This window comes from Arvicola amphibius, chromosome 9, assembly GCF_903992535.2.
Source record: "Arvicola amphibius chromosome 9, mArvAmp1.2, whole genome shotgun sequence".
Lineage (NCBI taxonomy): Eukaryota > Metazoa > Chordata > Mammalia > Rodentia > Cricetidae > Arvicola > Arvicola amphibius.
Genome location: NC_052055.2, coordinates 11,651,258 through 11,677,460, shown reverse-complemented (window position 1 = coordinate 11,677,460; position 26,203 = coordinate 11,651,258). Strand labels below are relative to the sequence as shown.

General features: G+C 33.7%; 1 protein-coding gene across 3 annotated transcripts in view; it reads left to right on the top strand.

Moving 5' to 3' along the window:
• The window catches only part of Csmd3 (CUB and Sushi multiple domains 3), a 976,820-nt gene that overhangs the window by 305,056 nt on the left and 645,561 nt on the right, over window positions 1–26,203 (top strand). For all 3 annotated transcript variants that reach the window (XM_038342099.2, XM_038342098.2, XM_042055667.1), the window contains exon 6: window positions 2,360–2,472. In XM_038342099.2, the coding sequence (XP_038198027.1) occupies window positions 2,360–2,472 (113 nt within the window). The remainder of the gene's footprint in view (window positions 1–2,359; window positions 2,473–26,203) is intronic.

The following is a 26,203-nucleotide window of genomic DNA, read 5'->3' as shown; positions in this document are numbered from 1 at the left end:
GGACATAGGAGATTAAGCATCTAGTATAACCTTCCTACTTTAAAGCTGGCTTGTCTGACAATGATTAAGAGTAAGTAAATAAAGTTGATTTATATTTATTTCAGTCCTAAAAAGGAGTACATTAAAGTGTCCTAAGATAAGATAAATGAATGAATCAGAGGAGTGCAAATTGTAACCGAACACAGGACAATTAATTTAACAAGGTCATGGGGAATAGAATATATCTGAAGAAAGCATCTCACCTCAGTGCCTAAGAAGAAAAGATGTCAACCAGGTAAAAGAACAAGAAAGAAAGAACAAGAGAAAGAGAGACATGTAGGAGAGGGAGAGAGCTGTGGCAACAGTTAGGATTCAGAGTATTGGAAAATAGGAAAAATATCTCTTTAGTATTGACTGTATCTATAAATACTGATGATGAAATACAGATAGGTCAGTATATCTGATTTTATGGAATTGAAAATTATTTTTTTAAATCAAGGTAAATCAACATTTTGAATTTTTAATATATATGCTATGTTTACATCATTTTTCTCATTCTCCCCTCTCACAATACCTTCTATGACCTCCCATTCATGGCCTCTTTTACTTTAAATATTACTGATACAAATTGATATAGATATGTAACATACACAAATATGTTATATATAAGATATATATACGTAACTTATATAGACATATGTGATGTGTAATGTATAGATATGTGACAAATATGCAAATATGTGTTATATATGAGATATAGTTTTGTGGTCTATATAATATATGTGTAGCATATGTATCTTATATATTATATATATATGATATAGATACGTAGATATGTTGGTGATTCCAATAAATTAGTCCCAACCAAGCTCATAATGGAGTATAATAAAAGGTTTTTTATCTAGGGCTAGACACACAGATCCACAGTCATCTGCACAAGCAGGGAACAGGAACTGAATCCATCAGCCAAAGAGGTGTGCACATTCATTTTTCCATATGTTTATACAGAACCCAGGAAAACACCCAAAGTGACTAGCAATTTAAAGGCCATTGGCTGAAGGTGTTTTCCCAGCAACTCACGCTTTTTCAAAGGCTTTTGGCGGAAGGAATTCCCCCAGAATAGATAGATAGATGATAGATAGATAGATAGATAGATAGATAGATAGATAGATAGATAGATAGATAGATAGACAGACAAGCAAAATCGTGTCTATTTAGTACTGCCTCTAAGTTTATGATTTTAACACTGACCAATCGGTATTATAACATAAGCTAGATCATTCCTTCCTGGTAAAGGGACTTCTTTCAGTAGTCATTAATTTCCGTAGATATTTATCTAGGTATGGGGCCTGTGACATTTGCCTGTACCATGTTGTCATGTAAATTGTTATTGTTATTGTTCATATCTTGGTTAGACAGCCATTTTGTTGAGTGTACTGTTTATTTTCTCTTAACTGGGCAAAAATATAGACATATCTGATAAGAGAGAACCATAACTGAGAATATACCTTCATAAGATTGGCATATAAGCAAGTCTTTAGTCTAGTGTCTTGATTAATGGTTGATTGGGAAAGCCCAGCTCTCCAGAGGTGGTATTATTCCTAGGTGGATGGTTCTGGTTTGTATAAGAAAACAGACTGAGCAAGACATGAAGAGCAAGCCAATAAGCAGGACTCCTCAAAGGTTTCTTTTTCATATCCACCCATGAGGTTCTTGTCTTGAGTTCCTTCCCTGAATTTATGATGGACTGTTTGGGAGACATAAGGAGAGATAAACACTTTCCTCAAAAGTTGCCTCAGGTCATGATTTCTTATCACAGTAATATAAGCTGTAACTATTAATTGAGATTTCACAGGTGCAGCTTCCCTGCAATATATAGAAGATACAATCTCACAACAGACTTTCATAAGCTCTGGTTCTTGCAGTCTTTCTAAACCTCTACAGAAAGAATCCTTTAGCCCTAGGTTTAGGAATTGATTTTGGGGGCTTATTAACTAGAATGGACCCTTCAAGGTCAGTTGTTCTGTGCACAGAAATGCCATGAGTATTACCATCAATTAAATGCTCAATGCCTTTATTATTATCAAGGTGGTAAATCTATTAACAGTGTAAACTAGTTTTACAGATATGTAAATTGTACAGTAGATTTCAGTAATGCATGAAACCTGTTCAAAACAGAATAGTTAAAATTATACAATTATACTATGATTAATTTTATAATACATAAATATTTTTGCATTTCCTTAAAAAGTTGACAGTATAAAGTCATTGTTTTTTTTAACATTTTATGCAGGAAGACACTTTTTGGTTCCAAGTCAGTTAGAATGTTTACTGCTGAAAAGCTTTTTAAATTTTTATGTTGTTGTCTTTCATAATTCAGGTTGTCTGGAATGAATATACCACCACCAATTATCAGCAACAAAAACTGGCTCAGACTACATTTTGTTACAGACAGCAATCACCGCTACCGTGGTTTTAGTGCTCCTTACCAAGGTATGTTTAATGATCACCTTTGCCTCCCATGATGTATAAAATGATTTTTGTATGCACAACTGCATTTGGTGCTCTGAGAAAATGTCTTTAGCATTTATGAAGATTTAAATCAGAAAGGAATGTCAATATTTCTATGAAATAATATGATTCTAAGTAAAGAGATATTAAAGCTAATAGATTCCTATAGCACAACGATCAAGGTGAAAAACTTTATGACTTCTAGAATGTATTTTGCAGAAAATACAATATTTGGATTTAAAGACACATTTCAACAGAAAGCATGCTGCATAATCTTGCAGAAAACCTATATTTGGGAATGGGACCTTTATCACCTTAAATCCATTTTCACACATAGTTTGTCTGTTATTGTAAGTGTAATTTACCTTAATAGAATTATTTTATACTGATATTATTCTCAGAGATAATCTTGAAAGACTAGGCTATAATTTTTAATGTGTTACCTTGGAAAACTCATCCGGACAAATTTAGTAAGATGATAAAGCACTAACAGCAATGTAACTTTAACAGTACTAAGTGATATTATGTGTTCCAAGTGGACACAATGTAGACTCCATGTGTAGTAAGTTGTTTTACTCTCCCTGATGCACCAGGCACTGCCTAAGCCTTATGGGACATTACCATGGTTACATATTCCATCAATTTTCTTTGGTTTTGATTTTGTCTTTTAAATATTTATTCTGATACTCTTTGATCTTAAGCATTTTATAAATTAAATGTCGTGTCTATAGGTAGTTTACACTTATTAATTGAAATAGTATCAGAAACACAGGCTGCCTTTTACACTACAAATTACAACAATAATAGTTTGAAGACAAGAGACCTCTGCCTATGTTGGATCAATGAGGTTTCTCTCAATAACAATGGCTTAATATGTGTTGTATCTTGAAAAATTAGTATTCAGTATTGTTATAATAAAAATTCCTAATAGAACAACTTAAATAATTTATAGAGTATTACCTAAAGAAATCCCTTAATGTGGTGGCGCACGCCTTTAATCCCAGCACTCGGGAGGCAGAGGCAGGCGGATCTCTGTGAGTTCGAGACCAGCCTGGTCTACAAAAGCTAGTTCCAGGACAGGCTCTAAAGCTGCAGAGAAACCCTGTCTCAAAAAACCAAAAAAAAAAAAAAAAAAAAAAAAAAAAAAGAAATCCCTTAATAAGATGTCTTTGCACAACAAATGAAAGAAGCTTGAGTTCAAATGTGCTTTAAAACTGTATAATTTGAGCACGCCTTTGATCCCAGCACTTGGGAGGCAGAGGAAGGCAGGTCTCTGTGAGTTCGAGGTCAGCCTGTCTACAAGAGCTAGTTCCAGGACAGGCTGTAAAACTACAGTGAAACCCTATTTCGAAAAATCAATTAAAAAAAAAACCCAAAACTGTATTATTTGTTAATTATTTCCCATAACAGAAAACATACCCATAAAGTTACTATAGGTTAAAGATAAATATAAATAGAGAATTGTACTTTCATAGCTTTTATTAATACAGGTGTTTCATTCATTAATAATATGAATTTATTAATTTAAACTACTATTTCTTTTAACATTCAAATAAGATTTTATCTGTTTTCCTGGATCAGCTTGTACTTTTGGAAAATGTGTGTCAGAAGCCAGCATTCCTCCTTTAAAAAAATAAAAAAGGAAATGATTTTTCAAATGATTATCGTGTACTCTTTAGTTTCTAGGTTCACCTCTCTACTTATCCCATTTTTCCACCACTACTTTTGCGTTGTGATTCTTCTACATAGTGAATTGAATCATACAGAGTGGCTGGAATTAAAAAAAATTAACCTCCTAACTTTTGTGGTTGATTGTCATCTAGATTAGACTCAGGCGGTCTTCCTGTTAGAGTCCTTCTATATAACTGATAGAAGTAATAAGTATCATTTGATTTAAATATGAAAACATGAGGAAAATCAAGTCTATCTCAAAATTAAATGATACCTTATTTTTAGCATAGCATGGTTTTGTAAAAACTCTATTATCACTTGTTTTTTATTTTTTGGGTTATGAGGCAATGGCATGGCATGCTAGCAGATTACATTTGATTATTTTCACTGTTCTACCTTCAATCTTAAATTAACTTCAATAGTAGTTAAAATGATTTAGTTAAATTTCATCACTGCTGGCTGTCTCTGTGACACTGATAATGATGCATAAATAAATTGATAAAAATAGAAAAGGAAGTATTGGGGGAGTTTAGTTTATTTCCATCATCAGAGTACAAGGATAATAGGTAGGGTGATTTTAGTGTAGGATACAGAAAGACACACACAGACACACATACTAGTGGAATTTTTTTCTTATTGTATTATATTATTTTTAAGTTTACAATTTAACATTTCTAATTTTACTCCCAAATGGTTTTAAAAATAGATTCTGTTGGAAGAGAAATTACCCAAATCATAAGCAAATGAGCACTCTGGAATTTATAGACAACTTCAAAAGTTAATTTTAGGAGCATTGATATGCCCGGTAGGAACAATATATCCTTGCATTCCATGGTGGTAATGTACTGTACTATATTACCCTTTTATTAGTATCTATAATAAAACAAATTTATAGATATTTTACGAGAAATCAACTTTGTTAAAGAAAGACCTAAGTTTTCATAACTCTAACATCGAAAGTTTCCAAAAATTATTATTGAGAAATGCATACTTTAGAACTCAGTGTTTCAACAGAACTCTGCATTTCCCCAAACTGAGTATTTTACACTAATCCTGTGCCTGGTTTGTTTATTTAATCTGTGTTCTTATTAAATACCAAGTTATTAACTTTAAACTATTAAATTGTTAACTGTAGTGCATTAACTATTTTTAGATTTCCCCCTTGTTAATGGAGCATGGAACAGTGTGTTTTCCCAAGCAGAGCTTTCCTAGCCTTGTTTTATAAACTCCCTGCATTCTTTTTTACTGAACATAGACAGTTTTTTTTGTGTTGGGTGGGGGGGGGGGGTAAACAGAGGCTGGGCATTCAAGGCTAACACATAAACAGAGGCCAGTAATACAATGGTAGAACTTAACCTTCTGTTTTCTCAAATGAACTAAGAAACTTTATGATTTAAATAGAGACTTTCTCACATGTAAACTATTTATTCCCTTTGAGGTCTTATACTGAACTTGCTAACTCCCATCAATATCAAGGTTCTCCTTTCATTAAGCTAATCACATTCTAAACATTCTATGTTAAAACTTTTTGTTATTTCCTCTTTGATCATTTTAATATTGCTTTTATTTCATTGCATTTGTTTCCTATCTTTAAAATTAGTCAACATTCAAATCGCATTGAACATCTTTTAACGACAGAACTCTCAAACTGTGCTGTTCCTTACATAAATATTTTATGTGTTTTGTAAATTGTGATATTTGAATCCTTTCTCATTTGAAGGCAGTTTCATTTTATGGACAAGATATTCAGCATAAATCAAAATATCTTATTTCCATTTTCATACATGCATGACCATGCTTTAGGAGATTTGGATTTTCATAAATGTGCAACTGACTAATAAAGAAAAGTTTACCACAACATGTTGTTTACTTAAAGATGTTTTTGCTATTGCTAGGTTAAGGCTTTATTAATTGACTATAAACTACCATTATGTTGCATTTAAAATTATTTAGCATACTGCCTTCTCAGTTTCTAATGTGACATTGTAGATCCTATAAATGTCGATACCAATATAACTATCAGAGTCATATAAGCAGCTTCAGCATTTAATCAGTTCTATAGAACCTGGTATATTCTTTCATGCTTATTTATTCCTTAAGGTTTACTAGGTATTATTCATCTTGTATAGGAAAATACAGGATAGGCAATCTCTAAACTGTACTAATAATCATAAATAATCTTTAAATTTGGTTAAAGGTAATTTCTATTTCAAGATCAGCCAGGAATCACTGGACACGTATCTTACGCGCGACATCTATTAATTGGGTGGACGTTGTAACTGCAAGGAAAATATGCGTCCATAAACCTTGGCTATAACACAGTATTTTAAATGTTGAATGTTTAAATTTAAACCTGGGATACATTAAACCCTGACACAAACAAAAATATCTTTGCAATTTTTAACCCATACAATATATTTGGGATGAATTTGATGTCAATGTACTTACACAGTACAAATTCCACAATATAATTTGTAAACAGTGTACCTTATTAGGGTAATGAAATGGGGACCCAAAAATGAGGATTCTCCCAATCAACTCTAAATATCTAAAATACATCACTGGTTCAGTATTGAGATTTATGCTCCTCACTCTCTGTCTACTTTTTATTTGTATTTATTCCACTACTTTGTGATAAATGGGTCTTCTTGTGTAGGCAAAACTATATAAACAACTAAATCACTATTTTCATAATTATTTTAGGGTCTCTCTACATAACTGATGTAAATTACAGTAGCTAGACATACTCTTTCTATGTAAATATGGAGAATTTTGAGATTTATTGGTGTAAAAATAATTTTACATTTAATAAAGTGATTTTGGTAGAATGAGATCATCCACTGTTTAGAATGAGTGAAAAATCACATATTCAGTCAGGAGGAGAAAATGCTTTAAATATTGTGACTGAACTGAATATTTAATTTCAGGAGCCAGTGTTAAAACTGAAACGTGAGAAGTCTTCCATAACTCACAGTTACAGTGATTAGCCCATACTTTTAAAGAAAAAAATCATTTCTGGACCTTTTTAAAATGTGGTATTTAGTAAGTAAAACTGAGAAATAGGTTTTCCCTAAAATATTTTTTTCAGTTTATATTTCAGGCTTAAAATATAGAAATAAACCAAAAAGATTTCTGTGAAAATGACAGTTTTTGGCTTTGTTTTTATTTTAATTTCTGTTTTACTGATTCAGTTAACCATGTATTTTAATTTTGACACCTTCTATTTTTTATGATATTTTCATACATCCATTACTAATTAATTTTAATTATTATTTATTTAACAGGATGTAAGACATCCCATATTGCTAGTTGTGATACCTGGCCTTCTAATTTGGTAACTCTGAATACTCATGTCTCTTCTGAATATATTGGACCAGGAAGTCGGTATCTACTGTGCTTGCTATGTATGGTTCAATGGATTCCTTTAGGATAAACAGAGTGAGGGAAGCTTCGTAGTTCTTGATGAATACACAAAAATTCCACATAATATATACATTTTCATAATCTAATAGATTTTCTTAAACTTCCAATACATTAATTGTTATGAGAAGATCATGAATGATATACTTGAATCTCATCACAAAACCCTCCTATCATAAATAGAGCCCCTGCATTATTTTAACCTTACAGTATAAGCTATCATTTTCTACTAAGTGAATTTTTTGAGAACAAAAATTTAATTTTTTTCTGGTGTTTAGTGTTTGTTATTGATGGAAAATTTTTTTTTGATTTTGATATGAGTACTTTTTTTCTTCAATTTTCTTTCTACCCTGAATAGTACCTGGAAAATATTCTACTGTAAATGTTGTTATAAGATAAAAACAAATCAGGAAGGAAAATATATTGTTATTATTGCATTAGTAATTTTATTGCCTATGAAATTTATTCTTTTAATTAGCATTTTAAACACAAAAACACAAATAAATGGTATAATTTAAGACTCAAAGTAATCCCTATAAATAGTTACAGGACTGCTTAAAGTAACACTAAGTATTTTTCCATTAGTATTTATTCTGTTGTGTAAATGAATATTTCATATTCATGCCAATATAAAACATAAAACCCCTAAAAATTGAAAGTATTTAAAATTTATTAATTTATTTTAAAAACACTATATTGTGAAAAATTCTAGTTTTAGACATAATTTTATTAAAATATTGAAAGGAGCACTAGTTTTTTACAAAACTGTTTTTCCAAGATTTGATTTAGCCATCTTTTCATAGATCTCAAGTCTTAATTCTGTTAGTAAATTATAGACTTGTAATGTTCAGTACATTGACTAATTATTGCTTTATTTCTAATTTCCAATGCAAAGAATATAAAAAAGGAATTGCAAAAAGTATTCTCATCAGAACAAAATTTAACAACCATTCCTCTCAGTTCCAGTAAAGTATAGCCTGTTTTAGAAACAAAATTATTTTAACTTGCTAACCTTGTTAATGCTGAAAGTGCCGCTTATGTATATGCAAATACATATATGTTGGGACAACAATTCGTTAAAAAATGCCTATGTGTTTAAAAGGGAGAAAATAGGGATATGTGGAATGGCTAGAGAGGAGGAAGGGATGAAATGTATATTATATTATCATTGAAAAAGGAAATAATATTAAGAAATAAAGTCATGTATTATGGGGCTATAGTAGTAGTATGCTTGCCTATAGTAGTATGCTTGGCTATAGTAGTAGTATGCTTGCCTAGAATGTCTAAGTTCCATGGTTTGATCCCATGAATCATGAATTGTGCATGCCAGTTATCTAAGCACCAGGATAGTAGAGGCACTGAAGATAGAAGTTCAAAGTCATCTCAGCTCCATAACAAGTTTGAGGCCCGTCTGGGACAGTTAACCTACCTAAAGAATTTAAATAAATAAGATGAATATATTTAGAATAAGATATAATGTCATCATACATAATTATGTTAGGAAATAAATTGAGAGGTCCCTTAATATTGTCTAGGAGATTTATAATCCACTCATTCTGGTTATGGACTGATACAAAACATTAACAGAGAGACCACACAGATAGAGTGGGTACAATCATTCACAAAAAAACAGGTACTTGAGGGAGTCATCTTGAGGAATCCTGATTTTATCAGGATCACAGATGTCAGAGATTTTTAACATGCAAAGTGTAACAGGAAGGACATGGTGAAATAGTGAATTGAACTGAAAAATATAATATAATATAAATCAGTGGTTTAAATGTTTCTGGGGATTTTTGTGTAAGATTTTATTACTTTCCAAGGAGTAGAAATAATTCCTGTGGTATTGAAATCAATTTGACTTTGATATGGCTAAGCAGGATACATCATGAATGCTTCTTTTAAAACTGACAACTTAAATAATACTTTGCTTTCCATGCCATTTCAAGTCAGAATAAACATATTGGCCTTTTTGATATTAAAAATTCAAAATAATGTACCAACATACTTCATAATCTCATAGACTCTGTGAGACTATAGAAACAGATTAGAACATAATTCCTATGTGTACTATTGTAAAATATACCATGCAGTAAGACAACAATGTACTCTACTGATAGTAAATTATTAGATAAAAATTTCTATTTATTCACTAATTGAAAGAGGAGTAGTGAAATAAGTTAATTAGTGAAACAGTTTTATTTATGTCACACATACAATTCTGTTATAGAGAAAACAGCATGTGTTACTGTCTTTTAAGTTAAAACTATTTTTTACATATGTACTTCTTTGACAGGGTGAGTATTAAGGGTTTCAGGATATGAACACTTTTTTTTCCTTTTTGTCCAGAATACTTTCAGATAACTAAGAATAGCCTATGATTCTTAGTAGTCGTTGAATGTAACCAAGTAATTGACTTAAAACTTTTGTTCTCATGAACGTACTGGTTGTATTAGAGATGTTACTTATTAGTAAGTAAGTCACCTGTGAGCATCGATTGTTGATGTAACAAGGAAATCATGAGCTAGTCTCTTAGCCTGAAGTCAATTATCTCCTTTGCATTCCATGATTTCCTTTGCAAGAACTTCCATCAATCCTAGTTAAAGTTCTTTGAAGCCACACTACCATAGGCCTTTGATTTTTATTTGCCATGAATGTTGCATAACCAAGCCCTTGTTCTCTGTTGTCTCACTTATACGTAACTGCAACTTAAGACTTAGCTTTCAATGATGTTTAAAATGCCAACTAGATAAACATATGTTACTATCCTTTACATTTCTACTTTACTGAATGTGGATGTTTTAATAAGAGTTGACATTTTTCTATGGGTAACTAATTTCAGAAGAAATAGATGTAGTACAACAAGTAGTGTAGAAGATACTGACTTGGGTATCTGTGCCATCCGCCACTAACCCCTACCACCATCCATGCAGTTCTTATGGTAACATGTGGATTACACCGATTGTTATTGGATGGTGAGGGTTTGCTTCTATTATGTACTAATCTTAAGTTAACAAACTTTTAAACTTTTAGAGGAGCCTTCCAGTTTGCATCTAATTTTAAAACAAAGGACCTATGTAAAATTGATATCGTCCATTATCCCTTTAATTACATCATGACTTTATAGAAATTTAATTTTCAAAAGAGGTTTGGAGGAATTCAATGGGCTTTAAAGAGATGAAACAAAACCATATTTTCATGTCTGGATTTCCAGCATTCTAATTGTAGGTATTAAACAAACAAATGTGATACAAGCGTAAATAATGAGTTACACTTTGCAGAATATCTGCTTATGCCTCATTTTACATAATCCCTCCCGCCTCTATTTTATCTAACTGGATGCAAAGACCTTAGGACAAGTTACTTAGATACGATCTGCCCAAGGATATATGAGAAGGTAACAAGTGGAGCCTGATCAAAGCCTCCATATGTCCTGTAGAGCTCTATGCCTCACTCTGTATTCAACCAGAGAAGGAGGCATTTGTTCAGAAGCTATTTGAGAAAGCAGCAGATTTGTCAAAATGCAGGAAGGGCAAAGTCTCATTATGCAGTTGCGGACATGAGTCTTAAGGCTGGCAGCACACTCTGCTTCTCATCAATGTCAACATATAGATATGGACCCATAGTAGAGATGAAAAGTGAAATGTTACAAAATGATCGTTTTGAAATTAGACAGCATGCATAAAGCACTTTGAATGTCTGCCTGAGAATAAGAACCAGAGAAACTATTAGCTCTGATTACCGTTGCTAACTTAGCATTAGCAGTGGTATTATTCTTAATGTTTGACTGATACTTAATTCAAAGACACTTTCAAGCACATCGTTTGTAAAAAAAAGGCAGTGTTGCAGAGACTATTCAAGTCATTCAAAGAAATTAGTAGAGACTTTAATCTTCTCTGATTATATTGTTTCTGGGTGACTTTTGGCTGATTTTTTTTGGGGGGGAAGCAATATATGTAACTATATAATAGCATAATGATAAAATTATAATCAGTAATCCAAATCACACAATTGGCAAATAACTTTTAAATAAACCCTGTGAGGTATCAATAGATTGCTTTCCTGTGTACAAACATACACGCACACACATATAAGGCATCTGTTGTATGCTTTTAAAGTCTTATATTTGTTAGGATTTGTAAAAACCTAACAAGTAGTTATAGAATAGTGACATGAAAGAGATATGGGGCATTTTTTAAATGCTAAAATTCAGTGTGTTATTTATCTAATACAGAATCATCCTTGGTACTACGGAATGTGTCTCCCCTTCCTCAAGACAACCAATTAAGTATTGTTTAGAAAGTCCATGACTCACAATATCCTCGATAAATCCAGGTCATACCCTGTCAGACTTACAGTATGATACTAATTTTCATATCCTAATATTATTAAAAAATAGCTCAGTCAAGTTTTTCTCAATTCAGTTATTGAGATGGTAAGATGATAGACACAGAAAGTATGGATGGGAAAGGTAGAAAGATCAACCAGAAATGCAGAAATTCACAGGCACAGACAACGAGGGATTCTAAAGTACATATTATCTGCATGCAAGTCATGTGGAAAGAGCAACAGTCTGTCCTGTGCTCTCTCCCATTGCCAGGAGATCTTTGAATTCACCCTGAAAAGCACAGCTTCAGTCTGACACATCATCAGTGACCACTCCTGTGAAAGCCTTCCCGTGCCCTTTACCTTCTAATTAACTGCTCCCTGGCCCTGAGGCATTCAACAATCCACAAATAAAAACTTCAACAATAGCAGCAATGTGACACACATTAATATAGTTTACCTGCTCCTGTGGCCATTTGGAAAACATTAACATAAGCAGGGATAAATGTCTTAATTTAATTTAACAAGTACGTAGAAAACAAATAGCCATTGTGAACTATAAACTGTATGCTTTGCAGTGTGCTTTTCATAATATATTTTTTAAGCTAGGTACTTTCTGTGTTTATTTGCATGTTTCTAATTGAATGTTATTCTTTGAGAATTGCTGATTTTCTTACTAGATTAGAATAACATATTATTCATAATTGAAGTAGAGCTTGAGTTGGCTACTGAGTATTATTTACTAAGTCCTAATTGTTATCTCCATCACTATGGAATCAAATATAGTTAATGATGAATGAATGAATGCATTGGCTTGGGAAAGTAGCATTTCCTAGCACTTCTGCCATATTACCACTGTACCCATAACATACTCTGACTCTTGTCTGGCACTGGGTTCATTTTGGGTATTTCCTTTATCATTTTGCTTTCAAAACCACCTGTTCGTTGAGAAATCATGAACCATGCATACCACATATTAAATTATGTAAATCTTAAAATATTTATAAAGTGCACCAGCCAGCCAGAAATACCTTAATTACTTTATTATACATTGAGACTCCCCTAAATGCATAAGAAACATTAAACCAAATTCAATTTTTGATTTCAAGCTTTCTCTTGGGTTAGACAAATTTAAACCATCAAAGTGCCCCAGAGCAAGTGTTCTTCCTCCATCTAGTGTTGAGTGCTCTGAAATGGAATGGTTATCGTGTGGCTGACTGCAGGGAAAGTGAAGGAAGGCGAGTTTCTTTCATAGGAAAATTCTATTGTCAAATAAAGGATAACACGTTAAGCTTCCTTTAATGTGTGCAATGACTCTTCTGCCTCTTTCATGCCTTTGATTTCAAATTTAATGCTTTTTACATACTTGTGTGCAAAGATGACCCTGCTGGATTCTTATCTTACTGTCAGAATTCTTCCCGTTTACTTTCTAATGTACTTTTGAGCGACGTTTATTTCCTTCCTTTGCTATCCAGCTTACTTACTAAGTCTACATAAGGCCTTTCCATTTAATTAAATGTTAAGTAGGGCTGTAGGCCAAATCAATTTCAATCTGAATTAACAATATTTTTTTGATATTCCACAAAAGAATTATAATCTGTAGTTTTGTTAACATTTAAGAATAACACATTTACAAAGTGTTCAAATTTCTCGTCAAACAAAATGAAAAACTTTGCAGAAAATTCTATATGCAAGGATCTCTTTAAACAAGATTTTATCAAAACTTTAATCAAAACAATTTCTATCACTGACTTTCCAATTTCTTATAAAGTAAAATGAAATTGATCAGTTTGAAAAAAATTCTATATATCGTGGATCCAATGTCCTCACAGAGTGAAAAAGATTCATTTAGCCATAGTTGCATAAAGTATATGATATTCAGAAATTACTTTATATGTTGTGGAAATATTGACCTAGATCTGTGTTGTGTAATTTGAAGGCATGAGCAAGGCATAGCAGCAGAGTGTCTCCATACCAAAGCTGAGAGTTTTAACTTTTCTAAATATATGTAATTTCTCTGCATTATTTTTATAAGCCATATGCCTGATCTGAGGTGGTCAAGTAGCTCTGCAGACAAGCTGTCTCTGTCTAACAAAGATCAGGATGTTTGGTGTTGCTTTCCTTTGTAATTTGGAGGATATCTTATAGAGATGCTAATTCAGGCCACCTGAGAAGTAGCATACTCGGCAAACAGGTACATGGGGACTTGACAAAAGGCCATTCACCTGGTTGCCTAGGAGACAACCTAATGTGTTTTCCTGCTCAATTGATGTGATGGTATGTAAGCAGTTTGGATAATAAATAAGGAGATCCTCAGGAGATCATCAGGAGAAAAGACCCTGAGAAGCCCTTCAATGATGAAAAAAATATTTCAATAAACTTTTGTATTCCTGAATTTGTTACCGTTCCTCTTCTTTTACAATCTCTTCCTATATTTCACTTTAAGGATATAATTAAATTTATAACAGACAAATAAAATATTACAACTATGATAGTGTACTTATTCTAAAATCATTCTATATCCAGTCTAAAATTTTAATATCAACTTCAGAGTTTAAAATGTATCAAAAAAAGTTACTGATAAATTGTCACTAGAAATATTAACATCAGCCATGTTTGTTAAAACATCATAAATTACTGATTTTTCTAAGGTAAAAGTTCAGTCTTTTGAAAGAAATACTAATTTTATCTTTGTGGAGTTATATAAATAAAATACACAAACCTCACTTTAATCACAAACCCAAAAGCAATTATAAATATATACATATTAAAAGTCACCAGAGGAACATACAGTGAGATGGAAAATAAATATAGATCAAAAACATATTTCTCCAGTGACGTGACATGCTAAAAGCAAGAGAGTTTTCAGAACAAGAGCGGAGTGGGGTCACTGCCTGGACATCCAGAAAGCAGGACAGAGACAGAGCCATAAGAATAAACGTTATACTTTGGGAGAATTTAGGACTCACTCGTGTGGTGAAAAGATAAAATGATCCAGCGAAAGTTGAATAAAATATCTGTGCAGAGTCTCACTGTTAGAGGCATAGAAGAATTGCTAGGAGCTGAGAAGAGCAAAACCTTTGATCTTTAAGGAGATGTTAATGAGTGTGTGTGTGTGTGTGTGTGTGTGTATTGTAAGTAGGAATGTTATGGAATGAAATAACAATGTGTTTTAAATTACAGATAATCTTACAGTATCTCATTTGATTAACCTGGTAGAAGACAGCTACTTAATTAAAATATTTAAATGGTAGGAAAGGAAAATAGCAAATGTGCCCTTTAGGAGGGCTATATTAAGCTATAGATTTCATTTGTGCCCTTAGAACAACAAGAACCAAAAAGAAAAATACCATTCTAAATGCAGAATTTAGATGGGCTTTAAACTAAGATTCTACTCATATTCATTGATGTTTTTTGAGCAAATATTTAAATTCATAGGATTTGATGAGTTCACGCCTAATTGTCAGTAATGTTAAAGATAAACTTGGATGAATCCATGGTAAAATAGCTTATCAACTATTAGACCTTTGAGCAGACAATACAAGAACTGAAACAAATCCTTCATGGATCAGAAATGTGCATAAAAACTAAGATAATGTGTTTTTGGAAATTGAGGAAAAAAAAGTATTTTAGAAGAAGGAAATGATGTGCCTAAACAATGTCTGAAAGCTGCTCTCTTCCCCATTCCTCCAGAATATGCTTATGAGAAACTTCGTTATTTTCTAATATTCATTTTCTGCAACTATCCTGCTCATACTTTTCTCTCCCATGTATCAGTGTCTGCCTCCATGATTGATGGAGGTCATCAGTATTCAGTTCTTACCTCAAAACAGACTAAGAGATTTGTCACTGTTGATTCTTTTTGTTTCTTGAACCATGTTTTCTGAATTTTGTTTATGAGACAGCACACCTTGCTAATAATTCATCTTCATTGATTTTTTTTGATTTTTATATGTGAAATAATGCTTCTATTCAAAGTTTCTGATTGGTAGTCTCCTGAAATCCTGTGGGTTCCTAAGCGAATGGTTCATAATGCTATACCTCCCGTTCAGATCTTCTGAACTGTACCACAGTTTCATGTATGCTAAATATCACAAAACATCTAATATTCTAGAGTTTTAAGTGGATCTGTGATTTTAATATCCTTATAAGTAAATTTCTGATATTTTATCATTATATCATCTTTGCAAGCTTTCACATATGACCTTCCAGTTAATCAGAAAAAAAATCTTTAAAGTAATTACTAAATTTTATCATTCAGCTCATCTCATATTATCAGAGATATTGAACCATGGCTTCAAACTATCATTGATAGGATTGGCCTTGTTCTATTTCCATGGCATCCGCTTATTTCCATCCACAATGCTTTTCTGAATCACCACAACTTCTTCCTAAAAGACCTCTTTCATGTCTTCCTTCAGCTTCCATGTCCTCAAGCAGCATAAAAAACTCTGTAAAACATAAACTATCAAAGTTAATCTTCATTTCTCCTCACTTCAATGATTCTATCTTACACAGAGTATGTCTGATTTACTTTGGTAGATTTTGCTTGACTATTATTTCAATTACTTGCATCTCCAATACTTTTGCCATATTTGTCTGTGAGTAGTTCTAAAACTGTAATATATTTATTGTCAGGGACTTTGATTATGCTCTAAATTTTGTGAGGTTCATTCCAGAAATATTTGGTTACCTTAGAAAGTAAGTGAGCAAAGATGAGTCAATGGAAATGGAAAGTAAATTCAAAAATGTCAACTAAGTAAGGTAATAGAAATTTTAGCGTGTGTGTGAGTGCATGTGTGTGTGTGTGTGTGTTGTATTATCTGTAAGGAAAAAAGAGCATTATGAAACAAACTAGAGAGAGAGAAAAAAAAACCCAAAAATTACCATTGAGTTTGGAGTTTGTTCTGTGTTCACCTTCAACTACTGGGCATGGATTCTACCCTTGCATATCAAGTGAGATTCATTGGAGAAAACAAATTTTTCCTTTCTGAGAGGATACCAATTAGAGACTGCTTCTGTGCTACGGTGTGCACATTTGTGTCCACTTCCTCTTTCAACACTTGTGCCCCATTTGGTCCAGACTTGTGCATGCCCTGTGCATACGGCTGCAGTATGTGAGTTCATATGTGTGTAGATCCTTTGTGCCTAGATCTTTTTGTTTTTGTTTTGGTGTCTTCCATCCCCACCATCTCCCCCTCTCTCTCTCTCTCTCTCTCTCTCTCTCTCTCTCTCTCTCTCTCTCTCTCTCTCTCTCTCTCTCTCTCTCTCTCTCTCTCTCTTTGGTTTTATTGAGGCAGGGTTTCTCTGTAGCTTTGGAGCCTGTCCTGGGACTAGCTCTTGTAGACCAGGCTGGCCTCGAACTCACAGAGATCCACCTACCTCTGTCTCCCGAGTGCTGGGATTAAAGGCGTGCGCCACCACCGCCCGGCCCCCACCATCTCCTAAAATCTTTCTCCCTATCCTTTAATGTTCTGTGAGCACTGTGGGAAGGGATTTAAAGGAAGCATCCCGTTTAAGACTGAGTGCTCCAAAGCCCCTCATTCTTGCTACAATGTCAATGATATGGGTCGTTAAATATGTTACCATCTACCAAGTGGAAGCTTCTATAGTAATGGATGAGCAGAGCTAGACACTAGTCTATGACTATAGTAGAATGTGGTCAGGAGTTGCTGCTTTCTTCTTAGTATACTGGTCATTTTTGGTTTTACCCCAGATTCATGCACAACCCAGTCTCAGATTATGCGGCTCCGCAGCAGTCTTGGCCTTGGGTTCTGTTTCATGGAGTGGGTCCTAAATCCAATATAACAGTGATTGGTTCCTCGCGCATATTTTGTGGCACTGTTGCAACAGCTTATCTTGCAGGCATGCAATATTGTAAATGCTGAGGTTGTAGCTGGGTTGCTGTTGTCTAGTTGGGGTTTAGTCTCTCCTACTATTGGGGATTCTCTTTAAGATTTCATATATGCATGTGAAGCTTCTCCTTAATAGGGTCCAGACAACCACTTCAATGACTCTTAGTTTTTGCTGTCCCTCCAATATTCCCTCTCTTCTTCTTCTTCTTCAATGCCCTCCTCATCCCTGTTTGATCTGACAATTCCAGCCTCCCTCTCTTCCATGGATCCATAACTATTTTTTCTCTGTCCCTATCCTAGGGACAGCCTTCTTATTATCCTAACATTATCTCTGCCATTATGAAGACTGCATCGTGCTCATCAATGTTTTACCAGCCAAGATCCATATAAAAGTGAATATAAATCATGTTTGTCTTTTTATTTCAGGCTTACCATATTCAGTAGAATTTTTTTTGAGCATTTAAAATTTCTTTTTTTTCCTCATTTTTTTTTTATTAAAGATTTCCATCTCCTCCCCTCCTCCTCCCCCTTCCCTCCCCTCCCTTCCACCCATACCCCCACTCCACCCCTCTCCAAGACAAAGAGCCATCAGGGTTCCCTTCACTATGTTAAGTCCAAGGTCGTCTCAGCTCCCCCTAAGTTCAGGAAGGTGAGCAACCAAACAGACAAGGTTCACAGTGAGCCCGTCCATGCTGTAGGGTTCCTGCTCATTGCCGTTGTCCTTGGTTTCTTAGTCCTCCTCCACCGTCAGCCACATTCAGAGAGTCCGGTTTGGTCCCCTGTTCCATCAGTCCCATTCCAACTGGACTTGGTGGTCTCCCGTTAGATCTGTCCCACACGGTCCTGACTTCCTTGCTCATGATCTCCCTCCTTTTGCTCCTCGTCAGGACCTTGGAAGCTCAGTCCGGTGCTCCTATGTGGGGCTCTGTCATTTTCTCCATCCAATGCCAGGTGAAGGTTCTATGGTGATATGCAAGATATTCATGAGTATGGCAATAGGATCTGGACATATCTGGGACCCTCTCCTCAGCTGCCCAAGGACCTAGCTGGGGGCGTCTTCCTGGACACCTGGGAACCCCTCTAGAGTCAAGTCTCTGCCAACCCTAGAATGGCTCCCTTAACTAAGATATATAATTCCTTGTTCCCATATCCACCCTACCTATATCCCAACCTTCCTATTCCCCCAAGCTCTTCCCATCTTCCGCTTCACACTTTTCTCTCCCCATCCCCCCACCCCCCCATCCCACCCCACCCCCATGTTCCCATTTTTTGTCCGGCAATCTTGTCTACTTCCAGTATCCAGGAGGATAACTATTTGTTTTTCTTTGAGTTCACCTTCTTATCAGTAGAATTTTTCTAGCTCAATCCAGTTATTTACAAATTTCATGATTGCATGTGTTTTTCATTTTTAACAACTGATTGATATTGCAGGTGTAAATGTGTCATATTTTCTTTTCCATTCATCCATTGAATATCATCCAAGCTGTTTCCAATGTCTAACTATTAGGAATAGGGAAGCAGTGAATGCAGTTGTGAAAATATTTATGTAGTAGGAATAAAGTCCTTGGGTATGTGTCTAAGTGTGGTATTGATGGATCTTGAGGTGTATTTATTTAGCGTTTACTGAGGAAGTGTCTTTCTGTGTTTTTTACTTTTCTGTCTTTGACACTTGTCTTTTCCCTGTATGTTTGTTTTCTGTAATTTATTTCTGTCATTTTTATTTTCTCTTATTTTATTATTGTTAGATGCCTGATTGTTATCAAATGTGTGTGGGGAAAGAAAGGGTATAGATTTCGGATGGAGACAGGGAGGACTTTGACAGAGTTGGGAGAGGGAAAAGGATAATCAGGATATTATTTATTGCTGCACACCACACCCCCATATGTGCTCTATGCGCTAGAATCCAGTTCGTGAGCTTCGGGCAAGGGGCTGGAAGTTGAGGACACACACACAGAGACAGACAGACAGACACACGGAAATCCAATCACTGGTATAAAACCCTTCTTTAATAGCACCATGGAGGCTTAAATATCCAGCAGTCAATGGCCAACAGGTGAAAAATCCCATCCTCTGATCCTCTAGGGAAGGCACAGCTTTTAGTAACTTCAATTAGAAGGCTCTAGCAGGGAAGAGCTGCTGAAGACCAGGACTCCAATTAGTCCCAACATTTTATAATCATGAAAATAGGAAGCCTACCTTTGTAATGACTCATGTGAATACGTGCAATAGGAAAAAATCATTGGTTTAAGATGATTTTTAAATGAAATAGGGAAATGAAGTAGGGAAAGAATAAAAATCCCATGGCATCAGAGAAGGCCATTATCTGTAGCACATATCCACAGGCTGTGTGTACTTGTTTGCTTTGAATACACTGAAGATCATTCTTCCAGGATAAGAGAAGAGAAAGATAAAATGTTTACTGGACAGAGAAGCTCTATCTGAGTGACATTTGGTTTCATTAGTAACATTCATTATGCTTCATTATGCTTTTCAATAACAATGAAACTTCAATCTGAGTAACAGTGACTTTTTTACTATTTTAAAAATATAATAACTCAAATTTATTCAGTAAAATGGAAGGGAAAATCAACAAGGACCCTGGCACATCCACTATTAGGAAGGACTAAAATACTGCAGTAGTAGTAAACTCAGGACAGAATTTCTCCACGAGTTAAATGATGAGCGGTAACGTTAACATTGAATTTTCCTTATTCTAAATACTTTACTATAAAATAATTTAACACATATTTAATTATTTGTGAATATTGTAACCTTGACTATGTATACTCAAAATTATTCATTAACTTTTACATTTGTAGTTTACTAATATTTTCAGACTAAAGCAATAGCCATTTTGCGGTTGCAGACACGTTTAATGCCAGCACTCATGAGACAAAGGAAGCAGGATCTCTGTGATTTTGAGGCTGGTCTTGTCTATAGAGTTCCAAAAGAGTCAGAGCTTCACAGAGAAGCCCTGTCTTGAAAAATAACACCAGCACAAATATAGTGAGAAATTACATATTAGTGTTCTTATTGTACAAGTAATTCAAGCACTGCATGAATGATCTTCCAGAGGACTCTGGTTCAATTCTCAACACCCATATGGCCACTCACCATGGTCTATAACTCCAATTCCAAGGAATCTGACACCTTCTTCTGGCCTCCCTACACACTAGACATGCATGGGTACACAGACATTCAAAATATCCAAATGTAAAAAAAAATAAGCAATAGTACTACTTCAGAGAGAAACCAGTCAAACTTATAAGAATCTCTATAATTAATATTTTATTCCCATGATTTCCATTGATAATAAAGTAAATAACTGCACATAGAATATTAACTTTTGGTACAAATTTTTATCAATAATTATATTTGGAGACATGATACATTGTTTTCAAGCTATAATTGCCTAGGCAAAAATTAGCTGATACTAATTGACATACATCATTCATACAACAAATATTCATGTAATTAAATAAGAAATTTATCATTGTAAGAAACTGGTTATCTATTTAGTTTACAACTTTGACTACTTTGAATCGTGGATGAAATAAGTATGAGAACAAATATTCTATAAATTTAGTTTTTATTTAATTAATTTTAGATATGCAAGATTTCATTAAAGATCTAGACACCAAACAGATCAGAAAATAATTTTCTTTTATACCATCCGTAGCTTTAAATAAGCTATATTAACCTTTTTATTATTCTTTCCCAACACGCTGTCCCTCTTCCATTTTATTCATCTTCTGCCTTCTCCCTTCTCTTGGCTTATTTTTAAGAGACTTAAGCAATATTGCCCAGATAGTCCTCAACTCATAACCCTTCTTTTCTCTGCTTTCTATGTATCATGATTGTAGACATTTATCTCCATATCTGGCTCTGTATAGAATAAATACATTTAGAGTCCACATATGCACAAGATCATGAAATATTTTTCTTTTTATTCCAGGCTTATTTCACTGAAAATAAGATCCCTATATATTCATCATTTGTGTAAGAAATAAGATTAGCTTTTGTTTTATGGCTATTACTCATGTGTACATGTCTTCCATGTTTCCGTTTTGCAGAGATACCTTAACTACCATGTTTATTGTGGCATTGCTTACAACACAGAAGCTATAAAATCAACTTGTGTTCATGATAAAATCTTGAATATATCAATCAAAGTGAGCCAAGTGTGGAAGAAGAAAAGAAACATGATCTTATCTATATGTGTGCTTTAAAGCTAATTCAAAGATGTACCCAGTAAAATCGTGTTGACTGCCACTGTACTGGATAGGGTATTGTGAAATTGGTCAAATGATGAAGTATTCCTATTAGTAAAAAAGGAAATTCAAGACATCTCTTACATGATAATGATTATTGCATCTTTCTCAGAGTAGTGAGAAATTATATATTAATGTTCTTATTGTACAAGTAAACTTTATGTTAATTATCTCATTGTTGCCAAATCAAAATGTCCTCACATATTGTGTTATATGTGGTGAATATATAGATATTGATAACATAATTAAAAAGAAAGAAAATGAAATCTTTCTTGCAATAGATTTTGTGAAGTAGATACTGAGCCCAATGAGACAAGGGAAATCTAAATTGCTCTGTTCTTTGAGACAGAGGATGAGTTTGCATCGCGTCATCCTAGATAAGAACAGAGATGACAAATTGAGATACACCACCATAGGTACTGACCCCCAAATTTCAAGATATAAAATTAAATTTCACAGATCAAATTGCCTCAATAGAATTCCAGTAACAGAAATTTGAAGGGTGCTGAGATTAAAGAGAAGGACTCTCTCCTTTTCGTCTGATTATGTCTGTTTTAGTCCTCGTGAATTCAGGAACCTCTTCAATGAATTAAAACCCAGCAACATGGTTATAATCATTACTTTAGCTACTTATTTAAGGGAACTTAATTATTCATAATTTAAATACTTAAACTCTTCAGTTATTTTCAATTTCCTAATGAAGTTTTAAATGCAATATTCATCATCCTACCAAGTGTGACTTAGAAATAGAAAGCAGACGGAAAACTAAAAGCTGGGAAAAAAATTTTCGCACAGCAACCTGCATAACAACTACCACCAGCAGCAAATGTCTCTAACAGGGAAGGCATTTACACACAGGTTTGTTATTGAGTTCTCTATGCTCTACAGTCAAGTCTAAGGTGTCTCCAATAATGTGGTTTGTCATAAGTACAATAGCCTGTGTTGTTATGACGACCACTGGAACTTTCTTACTAATACTGAATCATATTTATAATAGCTTATTTATTCTAGTAATTGAAAGTACATAAATTTCTGTAATGTCGATGTCTTATAGAAATATGATGTTTTGTGTGTTGGGTCTTTTTGAGTTCTGATGTCTCTTGATAAATATAATCAGCATAATAATGCACTACCACTGGTAGTGATACAATTCTGTTAATCTATTTATGAACAAAGATTTTAATTATTTCAAAATAATCAATTAAAATAAATCATCATAGGTAGTTACATGCTAAGATATCTATGTCTGTCTGCAGCATTATAATTTCATTAGAATTTGCTGGTTACCTCACAGGGAGTAGAATTATTGATTAGCAGGTGTCGGTATTGATTTTCTTCTAAATGAGAATGCTCTTATCTTTACTGTGAAACTAACATTGCTTATTAAACTAGGTAAATTTCAAAATACTGTAAATGTATACTCAAGGTGGGAGTATTGGTTATAGCAAATTCCATCTAAACTCTAATTACAAAAAATGAACATAAAAAATGATCATAGTTTTATTCCTAGTTTGATCATAGCTGTATTAAACCTAAAATTAATTTCAAGCCAATATTTATTGTTAATTGCAGTCCATCTGTTAACCTATTTTGAAATGATTAGAAATGATCTCACTCTCTTTTACAGAAGACAAACATATATGTTTTGTAGCAAAATATAAGTGGCTTCTAATTATCATAAATCATTTTCCTGGGACAGCACGAATTGCAGCAGATGGTCTTTATATACATAATTTTACCTTAATAGAACAATATTTTCTTTACCACATATTTTGTTGTTATGCACTTGGAATATCACCTTATTTTACTGCCTAATGTCATATTATTTAATTTCAGTTTCAGTGCACAGTATATTAATTTTAATCTTAATCAAATTTGAATTTATTTGCCTCACTAAAAGTGTATTTACTATAGCCAATAAAACTAGGGTGGCATAGATCCAGTTGGATTTTATAGAAGAATTTTTTTTTCTAAAAGAGGAACACAGTTTTGGAGGACACATTCCAAATTCCAGAATCCCATAAAGATGCCTGCCAGCCAATCATCTTTGCAGAGATTCTGGCATTGGCCATATGGTATGACAAGAAGCTTGGAGGAACCCTGATGTCCTAGAAAATCCTATGCCACCTCTACCTACTAACTGAAACTCTAGGACCTGATTTCATTCCTCATTTAGAGGATCTTTAAATTCCTGAAATAACAAATGAATTACTAATAATAGATGTTTATAATTCAGTAAGCCATTCTACCTATCATTTGGGAAAGGTTCATGAAGTAGTATCTACCTTATATAATATTGGGAAGTAAAATACTATACAACCATAGGAAATGATTATAAAAATTATGATGATGAGTTGAAAAGTTGTATTATTTTTTTCTAGTAATGATCTTGAGCAATTGTGTTTTAGAAAACCTCAAAGTTGTGTGCATTTTTTTGTAGATAGAGTCTCTCTATGTATCACAGGCTGGTGTCAAAATGGCTCACTTAGCTCCTGGTTAAACTGCAAACATGCAACACTATAGCAGGTTTATTTTTACTCATAAACAAAATTTTAATAATTTTATAATTTCCATGAATATGGAGAGTTTACTTTATGACAAGGATGCTTTATTTTAAAGCACATAGTAACAGAGGAAGAAAGAGGAGGAGAAAGTAAAAAGACAGAAAAAAGAAATAACGAATAAATACTCATCTTTTCAGATTTAAGTTAAACATATTCCTCCGAAAGCCTCTGTTTCTTATACTCACTGCCTAGATTTGTTCTTCTGTTATATTTTCCTATAGAATGAGACATTTCAGCATATCCATAATTTATTTGAAATAGTTAACCTTATCCTTCATTCTCCACACTCATCTGATTGGTATGAGCCTTATATGTGCACAATCAGAGGCCTTTAGCTGCCTGGGTTTTGGGTTGAAGAGTCCACTTAGGCCTTTTCAACTGCTGTCAGTGTTATTAACTGGTACTTCAATTTTATCCTTGTGGATGTGATCTCCTAATACCTTAGAGATATTTCTTCTATGCAGAAGCATTTTAAGGGCCAATATATACGTTCTACAAAAAGAAATATCTTATGCCTCTAAGCACTAAGCACTCAGTGCTCTCCTGGACATTATAGAACCACACTGAAAGAAGAAAGATGGTAGAAAGGAATAACAACAACAACAACAAAAAAAAAAAAAAACCAACTTCAGATGGTCAAGTATCAATGCAGAAATAAAATCAAATAGAGAACCAAGACATGTCCACAATCTAAAATTACCAATATTACAGTGATGAACACCAAACAATTACTCAGAAGATCTTCTGATCTTTGTTTTCAATAGAGAAATATTTAATGAGTACATTTATGTTCTAACAACTGAATGGTGACAGAAATATAATCCAAGAGAGCAAAATCAAGTATTGAATGCAATTCTATATGTGAAAACAGATTTCAAAAGAAAAGAAAATTGCTGTATAAAACTAAACTGAAATGATTTTGTAAAGGAAAAACTCAAGAAAAATCTCAATGAAAGCTTTGCTGTAAGAATGGATTAGGTAGGAAGAAGAAAGTCAGAAGTGGGAAACAATGTAGAAGTATGAATTCAACCATAGAAGGTCAAGGAGAATTTTCTTTTGATGTATGAATGGGAAATGGGAAGTTTTAGAGATGATAAAGGGAAGTCCTTCAAATTCCAGCTATATGACAAGCATACCTTAGAAAAGACATAGAAAATTTCTTCAGTAAAAATAAAGAAGAAATTTCCCAAATCTAGGGGCCAAAAAAGATGTCCATCTTTGTCCCAGGAGCACTTAAAACAGAAAATAGGACCAGCAAATAAATTTCCCATTATATTTTATAGTTATATAAATGGGGCGATGAACTGAACAGAGAATTCTCAACAGAAGAAGTTCGAATGGCCAAAAGACACTTAAGGTCATGCTCAACCTCCCTAGCTATCAGGGAAATGCAAATCAAAACAACTTTGAGATATCACCTTACACCTGTCAGATTGGCTAAAATCCAAAACACCAATAATAACCTTTGCTGGAGAGGTTGTGGGGTAAGGGGCACACTCATCCATTGCTGGTGGGAATGCAAACTTGTGCAACCACTTTGGAAAGCAGTGTGGCGGTTTCTCAGGAAATTCGGGATCAACCTACCCCAGGACCCCAGCAATTCCAC